The sequence below is a fragment of the Astyanax mexicanus genome, chromosome 6 (genome assembly GCF_023375975.1).
Source record: "Astyanax mexicanus isolate ESR-SI-001 chromosome 6, AstMex3_surface, whole genome shotgun sequence".
Taxonomy (NCBI): Eukaryota; Metazoa; Chordata; class Actinopteri; order Characiformes; family Acestrorhamphidae; genus Astyanax; species Astyanax mexicanus.
The window spans coordinates 47,504,486-47,523,807 of NC_064413.1; the positions used below are offsets into that span (position 1 = coordinate 47,504,486).

Here is a 19,322-nt window from a genome sequence, read left to right on the forward strand (position 1 = left end):
TCTCAAATATTCTTTTATAATTGAATTTGGCTTTTTTTTTTTCAAAAGTTCCTAAAGGCACATTTACATTCTAATTCCGTAAAAAAAAGAAAAAAAAAGAAAGAAAGAACGTGGAAAGAATTTATGAAGAAAGTAGAATTTATGAACTGTACATCTATATAGAAATAATGAAATTATGATTTATTATATTTATTATGACTTATTAAATACTAAGTGCTGGGGTTCGTGATGTGGCCTTCAAATAAATTCATGATATTTCAGAGTATATCTGTGCTAACGATATTCTTGGCAACAAGAAAAATCACTGAAATTAATATAATTTCAAGAATATACTATTACAGCAAAACAAATATTAAAATCTTATTTAGTAAAACAGTTTCAAATATTCAGTATAAATAATCTAATAAGAATCTGTAAACTTTAGTGTAGCGACTTACCAAATCTCTGATTTTGTATAAAATAAAAAATGTAACACAAAAATAATGCAATGTAACAAAAATATTCTACCACAAAACTAAAGTACAGAGAGTAATGTGCATACATATAAGCTACATTTTATCATTTAAAACCAATATTATCATGTGTAATAAAATATGGCACACGTCTGGTTGAAGGTGAGAAGACTCACCTGCGAGGAGAGCAGATTGCAGTCAATGTGAAGGCCTTGTCCTGTCTTCTGTCTCTGCAGCAGGCCAGCCATCAAAGCTCCTTGAGCATAAAGGCCAGTAGCAAGATCTGTCATGGCAACTCCAGGTCTTACTGGATCCCCATCCTTCAAAATATATTTGCAGTTAATATATATATATATATATATATATATATATATATATATATATATATATATATATATATATATATATATATATATAATTTTGCAGTGCTTTATTATAATTTATGGCAGAATACAGTAACACACCCTAACACATAGGCAGTATAGGCTTTCTCACCTCAGGGCCTGTGATGTGCATCATTCCAGATGCAGCCGAAGCAATAGAGTCATATCCAGGCTTGTGTGAATGGGGTCCTGTCTGACCGTACCCTAAAATAACAAATGCAAAAGACACAGAGAAGAGTGTCTGAACAACTCCTTCACTCGTGCAAACAAAAAAAGGATGGTCACGTAGACCTGTGTGCAAATCTCCAGCTTTCCTGTGTATTGACCTAGACTTGTACAGACTAGGAAATAAGCTCAGAAAATCTTCCAGCTTAGACACACCTTTACAAAAAAATTGTCTTCATCCTGCTGAATTCCAATAACCACTGAAGGCCTCCTAAGTTCTAGGAGAAATGGTCTAGAGAGATAAAGGTTCTAGTCCAGTATTTATTGCACTGGCAAGCGGTAAGGTTTATTCAAAACCTGAGTAGCCCTGGATAAAGCATTGTGTGTGGTCCTATTTTGCTTATGTTTTCCCCTTTCTCTTCCAGGGGCAGAAACCACCATTATGTTTCATCTTAACATTTTATTTAGCAAATTTGTGTGTGCTATTTTGTAAACAACTCATTTTAATTTTTTCAATATTTTTTGATTAAACGTAATATACAGATCATCAAAACTACATAAAATAAACAAACAACTATTCACTAATAAAGTCCCACACAATATGAATTACACTGAACAACTAAAGTTAACACATGATAAATTCAGAGCACATCCAGAATCCAATCATCCTCACTGAATAAAAGATGGAAAACGTACCACCCAAACTGCTAGTAAAGCTAAACACAGCAGAAGGAAAATGAGCTGCTCCTCCTATTCATGCTGCCCACAGAACAGGCATTCAGAACAGACGCTCGGGCTGAAGCCACGGCTGCCAAAGCAAAATAAACTCTCAAAGACTACAAGCACAGCACAGTTTGTTTTCCATGAATCAAATGTTTGAGAAAGAACTGTGGAAGAGGTAAAGGAAAGACTCCGCCAAGCCTCTTTCAAGGCAGGTCTGATGATGTTTGTCCAGAGAGGTCAACACTAAGGACATTTTAGACCTCAGAACTTATATATAAAGATGACCACAGTCATATATGAGTAGATATTGGAATTGGAATGCACAAAGACTTTAATCATACAAATACCTACAGGGGACTGTTTTAAACAACATTAGCAATGGACATATACTGGACAATATTTTTTTGTATTCTATATCTGATGCTTATGTAAAACATGATAAATCATTTCCTTAATTAATGTAAGCTCTTCTAAGGTCTTTTCAGCACTAGGTTTGGCTGCACTCATTTTTCTCAGACTAAAAAAGTGTGCATTCACTGTGGACCTCTACCTCACTCAACCTGGCTGTAGTTCGCTTTGCCTCCAACCTAGTTATGTCACATGAGCACAGTTTCAATGCAAAGCGCTCCCTCTTTTGCTGAAATTTGAGTTTGAGCTGTTTTTCATGATGTTTTCACAGGTCTTATAATGTATTTATCATGAAACTTTATACCACAATAACAATGAAAACATCTCTTGATTTTAATGGTAACCATTTGATTTAATGGTTGCTTTTATCATGCTGACTTCAGAAGTAAATGATGAATTGAATATTTGAGGGGACAAAAGTAACAATCTGATTTTTCAGATCTATTTTATAACTACAAATATTATTTTTATTTGTCCTGTCTGGTACAACAATAACTAGTTAATATCAATATCAACAGCAAAATAGAGATTAAAAAAGACATTACTACTTCATAAAAAAGATACAGTTTTTTAGATACAGTTAGATACAGTATGTGTAGCTAAAAGTACAATATCACTTTACCAACCATTAAAATTAATAAGAGACTATTTTGTCAATATTCATCCAATGTGGCTCAGGTTCTGCTGTGGCAACTCTGACACAATGTCAAAGGAATTCTTTCCCAAACCTCAGGGTGTTTCAGTGTGAGGGACCGCCTATGGAAATACACGTGTTGACAATAACTTGCGTTCCCAGACGCCACTTAATCCTCCTTAATTTGCTGTAAAGAAATTAAGCCTGAATAATAAAATGTAGAGGATGGGGCCATGGTTGACTCTGTGGAGAAGGAGGTTTCAGTCACTGTAGGCCAAGGAGACCTCAAACATCCAGCAGAGACGTAACGAACAGTGTGTGGCATCTCCCTTCTGTCCCACACACGGTAAACTCAACCACCAAAGCCTAGAACGTACAGTTGTGTGTTTCTCAGAGCTTGAGTCTTTGGTGTTCCGCAGATCTGGTGGTGTGTGCCTCATGTTATAAAGGCCTGTTACACAATACACAGCATGCCTAGAACATTCAGGCTTTACAAAAACCAAAACACTGTGAAATCAAAACCATTATTTGACTGTGTGGGTAAATTATACAAGACATAAATAGTGCCCATTCTGGAAAGGAAAAAAATACGGCTGGATGGAGATCATTAATATAGATGTGGCAGCATTTATGGTTGCTGGTATTGCCACTGCTGCTGCTGCAATGTGCTGCCATGCTTTTATCACATGTTGTAACCCAGAGAGAGGCTTATGCAGTTTTGAAAACAGAGCTGCAATAGTGAAATAATAAAGACAATTTACATTTGCCTTTTTTTTTTTGACAGGCCTCTGATTTGTAGACATATCCATTTTATGCCATCTCACACAGCTCTAATTTTCACCTACAGTATATGCAGATTTTGTGGTGGGGATGAAGTGAAGTTAGCATGCCCAATAGAATCCCACACATTTTTAAACTGTCACAGGTACGGCAATATGGATGGCCATGGCATAGTACTCCTTGAGTTTCATTCCTGTCAGTTGATTCCTCCTTGGTGCAACACATGATATCTCATGAGACAGACTAAGAGTTGATAAAAAAGATGTACACTACCGTTCAAAAGTTTGGGGTCACATTGAAACGTCCTTATTTTTGAAGGAAAAGCACTGTACTTTTCAATGAAGATAACTTTAAACTAGTCCTAACTTTAAACAAATACACTCTGTACATTGCTAATGTGGTAAATGACTATTCTAGCTGCAAATGTCTGGTTTTGGTGCAATATCTACATAGGTGTATAGAGGCCCATTTCCAGCAACTATCACTCCAGTGTTCTAATGGTACAATGTGTTTGCTCATTGGCTCAGAAGGCTAATTGATGATTAGAAAACCCTTGTGCAATCATGTTCACACACCTGAAAACAGTCTAGCTCATTACAGAAGCTACAAAACTGACCTTCCTTTGAGCAGATTGAGTTTCTGGAGCATCACATTTGTGGGGTCAATTAAACGCTCAAAATGGCCAGAAAAAGAGAACTTTCATCTGAAACTCGACAGTCTATTCTTGTTCTTAGAAATGAAGGCTATTCCATGCGAGAAATTGCTAAGAAATTGAAGATTTCCTACAACGGTGTGTACTACTCCCTTCAGAGGACAGCACAAACAGGCTCTAACCAGAGTAGAAAAAGAAGTGGGAGGCCGCGTTGCACAACTAAGCAAGAAGATAAGTACATTAGAGTCTCTAGTTTGAGAAACAGATGCCTCACAGGTCCCCAACTGGCATCTTCATTAAATAGTACCCACAAAACACCAGTGTCAACATCTACAGTGAAGAGGTGGCTGCGGGATTTTGGGCTTCAGGGCAGAGTGGCAAAGAAAAAGCCATATCTGAGACTGGCTAATAAAAGAAAAAGATTAAGATGGGCAAAAGAACACAGACATTGGACAGAGGAAGACTGGAAAAAAGTGTTGTGGACGGATGAATCCAAGTTTGAGGTGTTTGGATCACAAAGAAGAACGTTTGTGAGACGCAGAACAAATGAAAAGATGCTGGAAGAATGCCTGAAGCCATCTGTTAAGCATGGTGGAGGTAATGTGATGGTCTGGGGTTGCTTTGGTGCTGGTAAGGTGGGAGATTTGTACAGGGTAAAAGGGATTCTGAATAAGGAAGGCTATCACTCCATTTTGCAACGCCATGCCATACCCAGTGGACAGCGCCTGATCGGAGCCAATTTCGTCCTACAACAGGACAATGACCCTAAACACACCTCCACATTGTGCAAGAACTATTTACAGCAGAAGCAGGCAGCTGGTATTCTATTGGTAATGGAGTGGCCAGCGCAGTCACCAGATCTGAACCCCATTTAGCTGTTGTGGGAGCAGCTTGACCGTATGGTACGCCAGAAGTGCCCATCCAACCAATCCAACTTGTGGGAGCTGCTTCTAGAAGCGTGGGGTGCAATTTTTCCAGCTTACCTCAACAAATTAACAGCTAGAATGCCAAAGGTGTGCAATGCTGTAATTGCTGCAAAATGGAGGATTCTTTGATGAAAGCAAAGTTTGATGTAAAAACAATGTTATTTCAAATACAAATCATTATTTCTAACCTTGTCAATGTCTTGACTCTATTTTCTATTCATTTCACAACGTATGGTGGTGAATAAGTGTGACTTTTCATGGAAAACACAAAATTGTTTGAGTGACCCCAAACTTTTGAACGGTAGTGAAAGGTGAAACACAATGTGGACTAAAATACTAAATACTCAAATACTTTAGCCTAAACAATGGACAATGGACATCACATACACCATTTTTATTGTAGAACATGCTGAGCGAGAGCATGATGGTAAAAAAAAAAACAGCACACTTAATCCCTTGACCCCTATAGCAGGAGAAACAAGTGAGATGTGAAGCCTTCACAGAAAGAAAACAGGCTCTCTAATTCAAAGCCCCGGGGGCACACTCTGGTCAGTCTCCCACCAACCATGACAGAACTCAGTGAGTAGAGTAGGAAAGCTGAAAATGGTGATGTCAACATCTGATTAATCCCCATTGCTCATGACCCAGGTCTTTAGAGCATCAGGAAAATTAGGCCTCGACTCTAAATGCCGGTTTCGCCCATTGCCTGCCAAGTCACGGGTTTAGGATTCCCATAGGGACTTGGCAGGTTACATAAGCAATCAGACCGCACAGGGTATTCGGTACCCATTTGCTGACAGAACTGGACTTGAATAAAAATGGGTCATTCCAAACCACTGTCTTGCCCCCCTAGGGCTGAAGCAATCAACCAAGGGCTGACAGTAAATCATGTAAAGAAATGGTAGTATTGGGTCATTTTGATACAAATTACACAGGAGTGGGGACTAAACTAACAATTTCTCTAAGGTCATCAGTGTAGGTGACACATCAACTGCCCATGGATTAATGGCTTCCTCAACCCCTGATTGTGGTCTAATTAAACACTAATTAAAACTGTAATAAGTCAAGCGGTAAGACAGGAGAGCATGAGTGATGCTTTTTTAAATGTAAGGTTAAAGAGCATATATTTTTATACCAGTGCTTTTGCAATGCCTCTCAATGAATTGTGAATTGTAACAACCAGTCTCAAGCCTGACCTAAACCATGGGTTTATAAAATCTTACCTGATATTATTATTATTATTATTATTATGCAAAAATACTCAACAATTAAGATAATATATTTTCGATATTTTTTGGACATTAAAGTCATTCTTATGAGAACTTTTTATTTAAAACAACACATACTGACTTTAGCAGTGTTTGTCAACATGCACAGACCCTACATGATACACAAAGTTTGATTCCTTGGTGCACACCAACACACCATGCATGATTTTGATGCATAATTTTTACTTCATTAAATCAAACGTCATACCAAAATACCAAATGCTTTATATCATTAAAATAATAAGCTGTTTTTTTTTTTTAGGATTTTACACAAATATCACCTGTCTTACCCATTTTCTCATGAAATGGATACACATATGCAGTACACATGTAGCGGGCATTCCAGTTTGATTAGGCTCTCAGATGGCATCATTGTGTTTTGTTACCTTTTGTTACATTTGTGTCACATCTAATGTATTTATTTATTTTTATTCAAAGGAAAACTGATGGAACTATGACGAAAGAATGAATGTAGCACGTCTTCAGCGGCGTTTACTCCATCTAATCTATTCATACCAGTGAAACACACACTAACCCTGCATTCATACTGGCAGGCGAAAGAGAGACTTGTGCTTTTAACGACAGAGTCGAGCTGAATTTTTTTCAACTTGCAAATTAATTATGAGGCAGTGAATTGAAAATCTAAACTAATTTATTAGACATTTTTTTCAGACCACAGACACAAGGAGCCAAAGACCTCATCTTCAGCTCTGGGAACAATCGTATCCTTCTATACTTTGTTCAGATCATCAGAGGTGTGGTTTGAAAAACAAAAAAGATTTATAAGATAGGTTTATAGCTGCTGCAATGGAAATCTTGGTAAAGACAGGAATAAGTGATTTATATTACTCATTTCTCAAAAGAGATATGAAGGAATTTATAAATAAAAAAGATCCATTCCTTTCTGAATCTGTTCTGTGTTTATTAACAGAGCAGAATAAGCTTAGATTTCACATCTTGTAATAAATGTCTAAGTGGTAGCTGTTGTTCTGTTAACTTAATGTAATGTTGATTTTTAAGTCCTTGCTGTTTCCATCAACATTCAACTTGCTAGCTGGCCTAAACATTTACTGTCCCATTGCAAATTTCCTTTTAGACTGTTGAGAATGCTACTGACTAACAATCTATCATCTATCTAAAAATGTGTGCTTAGTTATCAGGGCGAGTTCATTTCTGGACAAGGCCTCAATCTGGCCTCTGCTCACTATTCTACACGGGTTTCAGGCTCAAACAGAGGCAAGGAAAAAATTAAAAACAGTGAAAGATGAGCACGGTAAATCACTTCAATTTTACTGTCCACCATTCTCCATTTAATGAGGTCTCAGGGGGTACGCCTCCAGCTTTTTATAAAGGGGCGGGAGAAAAGAGGGGTTGAAGCTGAAGAATTTGGCTGCAATTGTGACCTTCACATAAAGAGGGAAAAAACTGAATACAATAAATAAATAAACCTGTTACGCACTGGAATTCAGATTTTAGCAGAGAAGCAGAATTCAGCACAAAACCTGGAAAGGCAACTCACTAACAAGTAATGACTAATTTCCAGTGTGAAACCAAAATGTGTATCTTCGTTAAGAACTTCCACAACAGATTTAGAAGAAAGCAATCCATGAGACATTACTTAACAGAATTTCACAAGAAAGTACATACATTTTTTTGTGAAAATTCCGAGTTCACATCTTGGGTGCCCTCTACTGTTTACAACAAAGTGATTAAATTTTTTTCCCACTCAAACATACTTAAACTTAATTTGATGCCAACCAAAACTACTAAAAGTAAAATATTCCATTTAAAGGATATACTTATGATTTTATTACACTTACAATTTTGTTAACATTTGCACTTTTGCAATAAATCACAATTTCAATGAAACAATAAAACTATCTGTCACTGGATAAGCAATGACATGCTTCCAGGCTGTTTTCATCTTTAGGAATGTGTTATTTGAGATGTGTGCAATGATGAACCGAAACCATGATGGCGATGTTCACTCTTTGCTTATCGAGTGTGACTTGATTGTAGATTTATGGGAGTTTGACACGTGAAACCAATCTTATGGCAGCCATTATGGTGACAAAGCCCATCCGCTCTAAATTAGCGTGGTACCAGAGCAATTTTCAAATGAAATCTTGCCTCTTTCATGAGTAGAAAAAAGCAGACAGTAAACTCAAACTAGCCTTTTCACAAGCCCAAAAAGTACTCACCCGTTCATCCATATAGATGGTTTACAATGAAGCCAGATTTCAGGACATCACGAATGTGGCCACATCAACAATGAGAACATTTCTTACTGCATCTGTTAATTACCATAATTGAAGAAATAGTCTCTCATTGCATATCATCCTCATTAGCGCAGCTTCTTCTTTGGTTAAATGCATATGCCATAGCCTCCTCAAAACACAACCCACCTCAGTTTTTTTTCTTTCTAATGAACTGCAGAAGGCATGATCATGTAAGCATGGGATGTTTTGATCCAGTTTCTTTATCCCTAATCAGAGTATTGACCAATAACTATTCACTCTTTTTGTTACTATATTCATGTATGCTGCATTGCTAATTAATACTAAAGTAAAATCTAGTCTGATCCAGTCCCCAATCATTTAGTTTCTTAGTTTCTTTATTTACCTTTAGATATAAATCGATTAGTGTTTTTGAGACTGATACTAATAAACTTTTTTGTGTGAAGTGTGGGTTATGAATCTCTAACAGCCCATACAAAAGGGTAAAAAGAACTGCAGTTTTATATTTCATGCAAAAGGTAAAATCTGTCATGAAGCAATGGCAGGCCTTCTTTTTCCGCAACTTTACTTTAAGTGTTGTGGTACAATATACGAACCAACAAATACTGTTGTTTAAAAGAGGTGAGAAAGTATACCTGAGATTGAACAGTAGATAATTTGAGGGGCCACTTGACTCAGCTGCTTATACCCCAATCCCATTTCATCCAGCTTCCCAGGAAGATAGTTCTCCACCAGAATATCACACCGTGTAGCAAGCTGACAGATGCAGAAAGACAGTAACGACAAAGTGAAACGGTCTGTATGTGTTCACCAATAAGCATTTTCACAATATAAGACATTCTAGCATAAATATTAGACAATATATGAGACTAAATCAACATTGAGTGTCAAACACTTACCTCTGTTACAAGTTTGGCCCCTTCTGGATCTTTAAGATTTACAGCAATGCTCTAAAAGGAATGCAGAATAAATCACAAGTTAGAGCGCTGATGTGATTTTACTGTTGACTATTAAATGGTGTTCATGTGTCAGCAAGTTAACCAATAGGCCATACAACCTGTGCCAAAAACAGGGTGTCTGTGGTAATATAAACCACAAAGACAAATCCAAAGATTACTGCCACGTGGATATTCATTATTACAATCACAGTTCAATTAGAATTTGCATGCCTTAAAGTAGTATTTAGTGTATATATAAAGGATGACAAGTCTAGAGTTGCACAAAGTTTAAAGTTTAATACTTTTAAAGTTTTGGCCAATAATTCAATAATGTTAAAATGTCTTTGTTACTTCCAATTCTTTAAGTAAGACTGCTTTGTGATGCAATAAAGAACATATTAAAAATGTACAGAATTCTCACTTCTTATGTAAGTAATTACAACTGAGCTGCCAAAAGTTATGGGATAGCAGCATGTAAAATGATCATGAGGCGTCACTTTAAGAGACAGTTTTGGAATGCCTACACCTGCTTAGGTTGTGACGTTATTTTGTGAGTGGGGCTGAACACTGACCAGTGTGCTCATGGCAAGGCAACATGAATGATCGTGTTTGAGAGAGGCCTGATAATGGGTGACAGAAAGATGAAATATTAATTTTCTGAAGTTGTAAGGGTATTTAGCATCTCTCTATTCATAGTGTGTAACAGGAATGTGTGATAAAGGGCAATACCACCCACCAAAAAAAAACAAAAAAACAAAAACATTGGTCTCAGAATAGGTTTAACTCATGTCTAGGATATTGGCCCTTGGAATCTAAACAATGATTAATGTTTTTAATTATTCTGGAATCAAATATATGATATTCAACATTGTATCAGTATCAAAATTGGGTATTTTCACAATGTTAGTCCAGAATGAAGTTGATTCTCAGTCTATAAAATCTTTCCCTAGATAGACACATCAATAGATAGATTAATCAATATTTAACTGATCCCAAAGGTACTTAAGGCATCCAGATGCCTAGGAAACTTTTTGTGAGGGCTCTACACTGCAGTTCAATTACCTTTTTATTCCTGTTCACACTGAGAAAATAAGCGCTCTCTTCACCCACGAATGGAGGTCCCCATGCTCTTGTGTCATCTCCAGGCCCTGTATACACACAGCAATGTCTTAGAAAATTTTCACCCCAAATTAATATATATTTTCAAAAAAAGGAATGGATTCTAATTTTAACCTACAATATAATAAATATTGTCTAGGGTATATTCTAATTAATTAATTTTACACTCATTTTTACACAAATTTTAGAAAAGAATATTCATGTACACACATATTAGTTAACAGTCTCTACACAGATCCATCTGAAAGTCTTCTTTAATAGAACAAGTAATATTTTTGTTGCAATATAATTGTCCATCAGTAACTGACCACTATCACGAAACTGAATTTGTCTGGTAAAAACAAACTTTTTTATGGTTTGAAGCAAACCACATTGTAAACTGATTTTATTGGTCAGCTGTTGTAAGACAGTTGCTGATTTTTGGATAAACCTGTTTAGTGCAAAGAGGCAACTGCAAATGATTTCCATATACACACTCCTATTATTAAAGTCACCATGTTTTCAGCTGTTAATACATCAGCATTGTAGGTGGTGTTGTGTTTGCATTCTTTCTGCAACACTATATTAAATAAAGAAATGTATTATAAAGAACAGCCATTGTGAAAAATATTGTTTCTTACTTTCACTAAATCTGCTGCTATACTGGTAAGGAAAACACAGTTATAAGCACACAGGTTTGGATCCTGACTTTTCTGTGCATGCTAATTACTGTATGGAACATCAGATTTTATATAAAAATGACTGATTAGATAATTCAGGTAACCGTTCGATTAAACAAGTTACCTTTGGTTTCATTCACAGCCCATGTGTCCCTAGTCTCATAAAATGGTCTGTTAGTTATCCTAATCTGCTTTCACACAGAATCCCAATCATAATACCAATCAACCTCATGAAGCATAAGAGGACACCAAGAGTGTCGTCAAAACAAGAATAATCTATTTAACATATTTAGTTTGTTTATTTTTTTAATTTTGTTTACTAAGCCATTCCACATGTATTCCTTCATAGCTTTGTTGTTGTCAATATTAATCAGCTAAGTAGAAACTTATGAAAAATACAGAAAAACAAATAAATGAGAAAGTTTTTTTTGTCCAAGCGTTTAACTACTGTTGTACACTTACCTGGACGCTCCACTTTGATCACCTCAGCCCCCAAATCTCCCAGGATCATTGTTGCAAAAGGACCAGCCAGTACTCTGCATTTCAACAAATTAATTCAACATTACCATCTCTGATAAGCATTTATCCTCAATTTATATGCAAATTTAGTTTATGTTAAGGTATATATGTATATAGCTGAAATGAAAATAAAAAACACTTTGACTTTGACTTTGTATATGTTTACCAATAAAACATGATAACAATAATTACTTACCTGGTCAAATCTAAGACTTTGACGCCATCTAGTGGTCTGACCTTCTGCCTACCTAAACATGCAGAGACATGTCATTCTTGTTAATAAGTAATAAATAAGAGTATTCTCCTTTGCTAGCAATTCATTATTTTGTTCTTTGGACCTTCAAAGGGCTGCTGCACAAATGGAAGGGCATGTCATGCCATGCTGTGATAAGCCATTATGTGTATGATTAACAAACAAAATGTCATAAAATACTATGTACGAGGAAGGCCTGAATAGAAAGATCAGGATAATGTTTTGTGGTAATAGTTTGCAATTTCTAGTGATAAGAAGCCCTGATTTAAAGAGCTAAACGTTTCATTTGACTAACCCACAATCAGCTTGTGATAAGCATAGGTTACAGTAACGTTACACTGTGTACGTTTAAATGTTCAGAATACAGTATTAAGAACAGACACTAACACACTACAGCGTTTTAACCAGTGAGAGTCAGGATACCTTTTATATCAGACGTGAAAGGCCTTCTTCTTAAATACGAGCAGCCGACATTACCCTGCAGAAGACAGGCTCGTACTGTAGTTAAACGAGAGAGGAGTTTAGCGCACATCTCCACCGACATGTTGCAACAACTGTCTGGTCAGAGCTCTGTCAGAAGAAGAGGGAGGGATAGGAGCATCCTGACAGTCCCGCCCTAAGAGTCATTCAAGTAAAGCATACATTAATTTCCAGCATATTTTACTCTCTACAAACTAATTCAGCAGCTGTGCGTTTACCAGCAGCCACGCAGATTTGACCTTGGTAAAATACACGTGGAAACATGAGAGGAACAACTGATACGGCCTGATAAACACTGCACAGAAACTACATATCCCATGATACTACTGACGGTAACTCCGCCCGCCGCCAACAAACAGAAACGCCTCAATCCACTAACCCAATGCTGGAGACCGCTACAGGAGTGACCATCAAGTTTCTCATAACCAATCACAGATAAGGAGGGTGTGGCCAAGCAGCGAGGTTGGGATTTAAACATTTATTTAAAGCATTGCGTAGCTGTGAATAATATATGTTTTAATTGTTTAAACAAATATAATTATGTAATAAAACATAATTAAAGGCATAAAAACGCAAGCAAAAATATTTTAAGTAGAAAAAAAGAAAGAAAATAATTTATTAAACTTTATTGACTGGGCGTATATTTACAATACAAGTGTTAAATGAATCATACATTTAGTTTGATAAAAAAAAAAATAGGTTTCTGGCTTCATTTTAATCTTATTGTTATCTTATTTGCTTTTATATTTTATTATTGTTTTATTATTTGTCTTTTATTATTTACCTTTTTACCTTCTAGTAATTTTCTGCTATATTATTTTTGTGAATTTAAATTATATCTTTATATCTTTAATATAACTTCAATAAAGGAACATATCTATTTAAGCCATATATAAAGAAAAACTATATTTATTAATTATGCCATCACACACAATATTAACATGATGTATTTACCACAAACAAATAAGCCACTTGGATAGTGTTAATTTATTTTACATTTAATTTACATTTTTATAACTCTTATCCAGACTGTTTCTGTCTTATCCAAATTTGTAACTTCTGTGTACTCTGTATTAGGGGTGTGCCATATTGTATCGTACGCAATAATATCGCCAACATTCCTGAATATCGTGAACAATATTATCACCCACCCCTAATTATTTATATTAATTTAGTACACACATAATTAAATACACACTGTTCTCATTTCCCATTATATAAATAATTCAGTCTTGGATATATGAAGATATTTGGACTGCATCATTAGTATCATGACATTCTGGATCATTGACCTCTGTTATATATATGATAAAATTCTTGTATTTTTTTTTGTATCTCAGTTATGGCTGTGCCATATCATATTGTTTGCAATAGTAAAATTCAATTTTAATTTTGTGGCAGTAGCAGATAACAGTATTTAATAAGAGTATATACGGCCATTAAAAAAAAAAAAAAAAAAAAAAAAAAAAAAAAAAAAAAACCTTTGTTAAACGGTTAAATAATATCTCAACTAATTAGTGCCTGACACTACCCAGTTCAGGCATAATTAATGTTATCTTCATTTCAATCCTATTAAGACTGTTGTAAATATATATGGATTAATATAATAAAAATGGATTGAGATATTATTTTAAATAACATTAAAAAAAGGTGTTCATTAATAATGAATTGAGATTTTAATCATTATTATTATTATTATTATTATTATTATTATTATTATTATTATTATTATTATTATTATAATTATTAATAGTATTTTTGTTTGTTTTTTTCCCTCATATTTGTTATTATTGTATTCTTAAATTTTATAACTACGCTTCTATCTTATTACTCGCATTGATTTTGTGAATTTGTCAAATACTGCCATCTACAGGATTAATAGCGGTATTGCGACAATTTAAGGTGGACCGGAAAGTCTAAACAAGAAGTCCTGTTTTTACCTGAGTTCACTTGCTATTAAACTTTCTACTCGCACCTACAACAGACAATATCTCAGAAGTAATAATGCTAATTATCGATATGAGCAGAAACGTTGTTTTTAGATACTTTGACGAAACTCAGCAGTTCAACAGGTGCGTCTCTGACTATCGAAAAAAACTGAAGGTAAGATATGAAGAAAAGCGTCTAGCTAACCTATTAGCTGACTGTCACTACAGAACTTATAAAACAGCAATATAACACATAAATGAATAATTTGAATGTGCCTCATGGTGAATTAAAGAATATAAACTATTAAAAAAATAACTATTTTCCCATATTTTACCTGTAGTTAGGGTATAGCCTGAATCGTATCCGTTGAGGACCGTTACAGTTTGAATTTTAAATAATTGGTGCGCGTGAAGCACCTGGCTCACCCTCAATTAACACGGCAATTTACCTGCTGTAGCCTTTTGGGTTAATTGTGATACATTCACACACATAAAGACAAGTAATATAGAGTGAAAAAAGGATAGCAGTGACAGGAATACATACTGGAAATTATTTACTTATTTTTGTTTATTTCCCTTAATATTTTCAATAACATTTTGTAGCTGCTTGTAGCTGTTATGCAGCATTGCTCATAGTGTGACCACTTGTTTGTTTGAATACTTGTTTGTCCTCATTTGTCCTTACACAGATAACAGTACTTACGCAATAATAAACATTGTTAAATAGTTATATAATGTCTCAACTGAGTAGCACCTGACACAAGCCAGTTAAGGCATAATTAATGTTATCTACATTTTAATGCTAATAAGAATGTTGTAAATATTAATGGATTGAGGCCTTATTTAAAATACCATTGAATCAGAATCAGAATTAGAATATTTTATTAATCCCAGAGGGAAATTGCGGTTGTTACTGTAGCACCCATTTATGTAAAATTAATTAAATAAATACATAATAAATAAATAAATAAACACAACAAATAATAAAGTTAAGATAAAATAAAATAGTACAATAAAAACACCTATACCTATGATACTAAACATGAATGAATATATGCACCATACAAAACCTGTTACCAATTATGATTGCATAAATGCACCCTATTACTAATGCACCTATGATCACCATAGTCGGCTATTAAAACACTGCACAAAAAGGCTACAGTCACACCTTAAGAGAGGAGTTATAAAGTTTGATAGCAATTGTCAAGACAATAAAATACTAAATAATAAGTAGTTGAGACATTGGAATCATTACTTTTTCCTCTTATATTTTCAATAACACTTTGTAGCTGCTTGTAGCTGTTATGCAGCATTGCTAGTAGTTTGACCACTTGTTGGTTTGAATACTTGTTGGAACAGTTTTTCCTTATATTCTCCATTAAACTTTACAATAAAGGTCACAAATAACAGTAAATAAAAAATAAATAAAAAAATGTCTTAACAAGTGTTAATTAATAATTAGTTGAGACATGTTAATCATTAAAAGTGTTTTTTTTTCCTTTTATTTTCAGTAACACTTTACAATAAGGATCTGAAATAAAAGTACATATCACCGTAATAATAATTATTAAATTGCTAAATAATGTTTAAAGTTCTAAAAATCTCAAAGTCTCAGTTGAGACATTTTAATCATTAAAGGTGTTATGTATATATAATGTATATTGTAATATATTGTTATATATTGTAAAGTGTAAAGTAGGGGTGGGCGATAAAATAATATCAATATATTTCAGGGTATTTTTGCGATAACGATATACTTTGCGATATAGGAACCTAAAAAAATAATTCATTCATTTCAGGAATATAGTATAATAGTATAACAGTATAATCATAATGTAAATAATATAGCATAAAATAATATAATGCAGCAAACAATATTGCAGAATATTTAGTGCATGCATATAAACTGCAAACTAAAACAATTATACAATAAATACACCTAAAGCTTCACAGTAAATAATAGACTACTTTTAAGACAGAACATCCCTATTATCACGATATGGATTTTTAATATCATGATATTTCTATATAATATTGCCCACCCCTAGTGTAAAGCAAATTGTAAAATTCTAGAAAAGCACTATATAAGTGTAAGTTAATTCATTCATTTATTTTATACTATGTATAATTATATAAGTTCCCTACAGCACTCATTTAGGTGGTGGTTTAGTGCTGAAGATAAAAGTAGCTCATTTTGTAAGTGTATTTTAACAATTCAAATGCTTTGATAAAATGTTTTAAGTTCCATATAAATAGTTCTGACCCAATTTCTCGCCAGGTGTTTGCTAAGGTGTTACTTGGTGTTGCTATGATAATAGATTGTGGCTGAGCCACGGAGTCAAGGTGTTGAATGATATATCTGCTATAGTGTTTTTTACCTGTGCTAAGGTGTTTTTTACTAGGTGCTCAGGTGTTTTTTGCTGTTGATAGGGGTTGGTTGCAAAGGCGATACTATGATGTTTTGATCAGCTGTTAACTGAGTGGTTGCAGGTATGTTTTAAATAAGTCAGATTCCAAAGAAAGCTTATTTTTCTTCTTCTTCTTCTTCTTCTTCTTCTTCTTATTATTATTATTATTATTATTATTATTATTATTATTATTACTATGTCCATTGTGCAGTAAGTACAGGTAGATAAATAATTGACTTTGGGTTTGTGTTTTTGGTGTGCATGTCAATTGCTCCAAACCTAAAAAACATTATGCTCTATGTGCATTTTGCTTTACAGATGTCATTAGATTTCATAACATATGAGATTATTTTAGAGGTGAAATATTAATAATGCCAATACGTCTATACTTCTTAACAAAAAAACATCAGTCCCAACCCTAATCCTAACAAGCTGTATTAAATGTGGTAGTTAAGAGGCTTTGCCAGTAGTAGAGTACAGTTTGATTAGCTAATGCTGTTATGTAACAGACTTGGAGCTTAGCAATGTCAGTTGAATGTGCAGGAGTATTAAATTGTTTGTAGCTGCTTGTAGCAGTTATGCAGTGTAACTCATAGTTTGACCAATAAATACTGTGAATACTGTGAAAATCTGTCAGGGTTGGAGTATATATATATATATATATATATATATATTTAAATATTTATGCAGACAACTAAAAACATGGTATATTTTTCAAAGGCACAATCATATAGGTCCATCTGTTTCTGTGTATACTTAGCCTCTTTTCATCCTGTTCCTTAATGGTCAGGACTCCACCGGACCACAGAGCAGGTACTATTTGGGTGTTTGGTCATTCTCACTATTTCAGTGGCACTGGCATGGTGTTAGTCTGTGTTGTGCTGGTACAAGTGGATCAGATACAGCAGTACTGCTGAAGTTTTTAAACACCTCATTGTCACTGCTAGACTAAGAATAGTCTACCAAACAGAAATATCATGTTTTTTGACCACTGATGAAGGACTAGTTTATCACAAACCCAAACAACAGCAGCAACAGAAAAGCTTCATCTTATTTTATTTTTTTTTTCAGCATCACAATAGCGTCATGACATTCATTGGCACAGCTTTTGTCCTCATGTTGAAAATTCCAAAGATGTTTGTCTTAGAAACAAACTTAGTTTTTTTTGCCTGCATTATTAAAGCAATGGAACACACCTGAGCAATCATAAAATAAATATGAATAAACATATAACAACAATAAACACATGTCCCAAACATTATGGTGCACTGAATTGTACAGACTATTTAAAAAGTGTATGTGTACTTTAAATCTAGTCCAATCTACTATATGATTGGTATGATTATAATTATTATAGTCACTCACACAGGTTACACTCAACTTAGTGTGTGTCTCCAAAAGTGCTCAAACACAACAAATTACATATTTAATCACTACATATTAGTACTTTTCACGTTTACACAACATCCAGACATTTGAATGCCTTTTACATCTAATGTGCAGCTGTTTCTATCATTTTTAAAGATGGATGACATGGCAGAAATAATTGTTGACTTATCAACTAATCAAAAAATTATCATTAGATTAGTCGAATAATCATTAGTTGTAGCCCTAATTATAATTAGAGCAAGGGGACAAATCAAGGAAAATGTGTCCTTGTCCCAGACATTATGGAGAAAACGGTACTGGATATTCTTTGTGAATCTTGTGCATCTATTGTTGGCCATATGGTGGCAGCAAAGCACTGTATAAAAACTAATCTCTCAGCATCTCCTTATTTCTCCCTCCTCTAAAATTCATGAGGCTCTGTACAGAATTTACTCCCATTGTGGGTAGGTTTCTCTCCCCCATCTCCTGTTATCTCTCTGCTAGCTGGATAGTATGCCACTATATGGTCATGCTTGAGAAGTGAGCTAAGTCTGCTACCCTGACTAGTCTTGTTTCATAAGTTATGCTTCTGGGCTTCCGTGGTACATTTTTTTTTTGGGCTATGTAACAGTGGGAAGAACTAAATGAAACATGAGTGACACCACCTCACTGCGCAGAAATGTGGAAGTTGCTAATAATCCTGCTCCCTCCTGCCTGGGGCAATGAGGCCTGCGACTGCTGGAACACTCTCGTGATATATTTATGGGAGTACCAGGATGGCACTGGCACACACTACGAGGATAATGGAAATTAGGTTTCTTCCTCAGGGCAAGATATTTACACCTTCGGATGGGCACCGTGTTAGAATATCGTAGTAGGGGGCTGATGCAAGATACCGTGCAACTCCTCCGCAATTACCAGTCAGCTGAAACTTTCTGGCAAAGTCAGATTCTATCGCACAGGCTGCTGAAATATTGTAGTCATGCCTCTGCTTCTTTAAGACAGCCTGGAACAAATTA

At 34.8% G+C, this 19,322-nt stretch overlaps 1 protein-coding gene across 6 annotated transcripts in view; it reads right to left on the reverse strand.

Annotated features, from left to right (window-relative positions):
* The window catches only part of sugct (succinyl-CoA:glutarate-CoA transferase), a 224,727-nt gene extending 209,795 nt beyond the window's left edge, over positions 1–14,932 (reverse strand). For 3 of the 6 annotated variants that reach the window (XR_007439408.1, XM_049480151.1, XM_049480153.1), the window contains exons 1-9: positions 14,860–14,932; positions 12,540–12,732; positions 12,060–12,111; positions 11,807–11,880; positions 10,629–10,714; positions 9,528–9,578; positions 9,264–9,384; positions 948–1,039; positions 629–772 (exon numbers count right to left, since the gene is read on the reverse strand). Coding sequence is in view for 5 of the 6 variants with exons in the window: in XM_049480151.1 (XP_049336108.1) it covers positions 629–772; positions 948–1,039; positions 9,264–9,384; positions 9,528–9,578; positions 10,629–10,714; positions 11,807–11,880; positions 12,060–12,111; positions 12,540–12,660 (741 nt within the window). In the remaining variant the exon portion in view is untranslated. The remainder of the gene's footprint in view (positions 1–628; positions 773–947; positions 1,040–9,263; positions 9,385–9,527; positions 9,579–10,628; positions 10,715–11,806; positions 11,881–12,059; positions 12,112–12,539; positions 12,733–14,859) is intronic. The other 3 variants (XM_022673390.2, XM_022673389.2, XM_022673391.2) reach the window with 3 other exon arrangements.
* Positions 14,933–19,322: the final 4,390 nt, after the last annotated feature.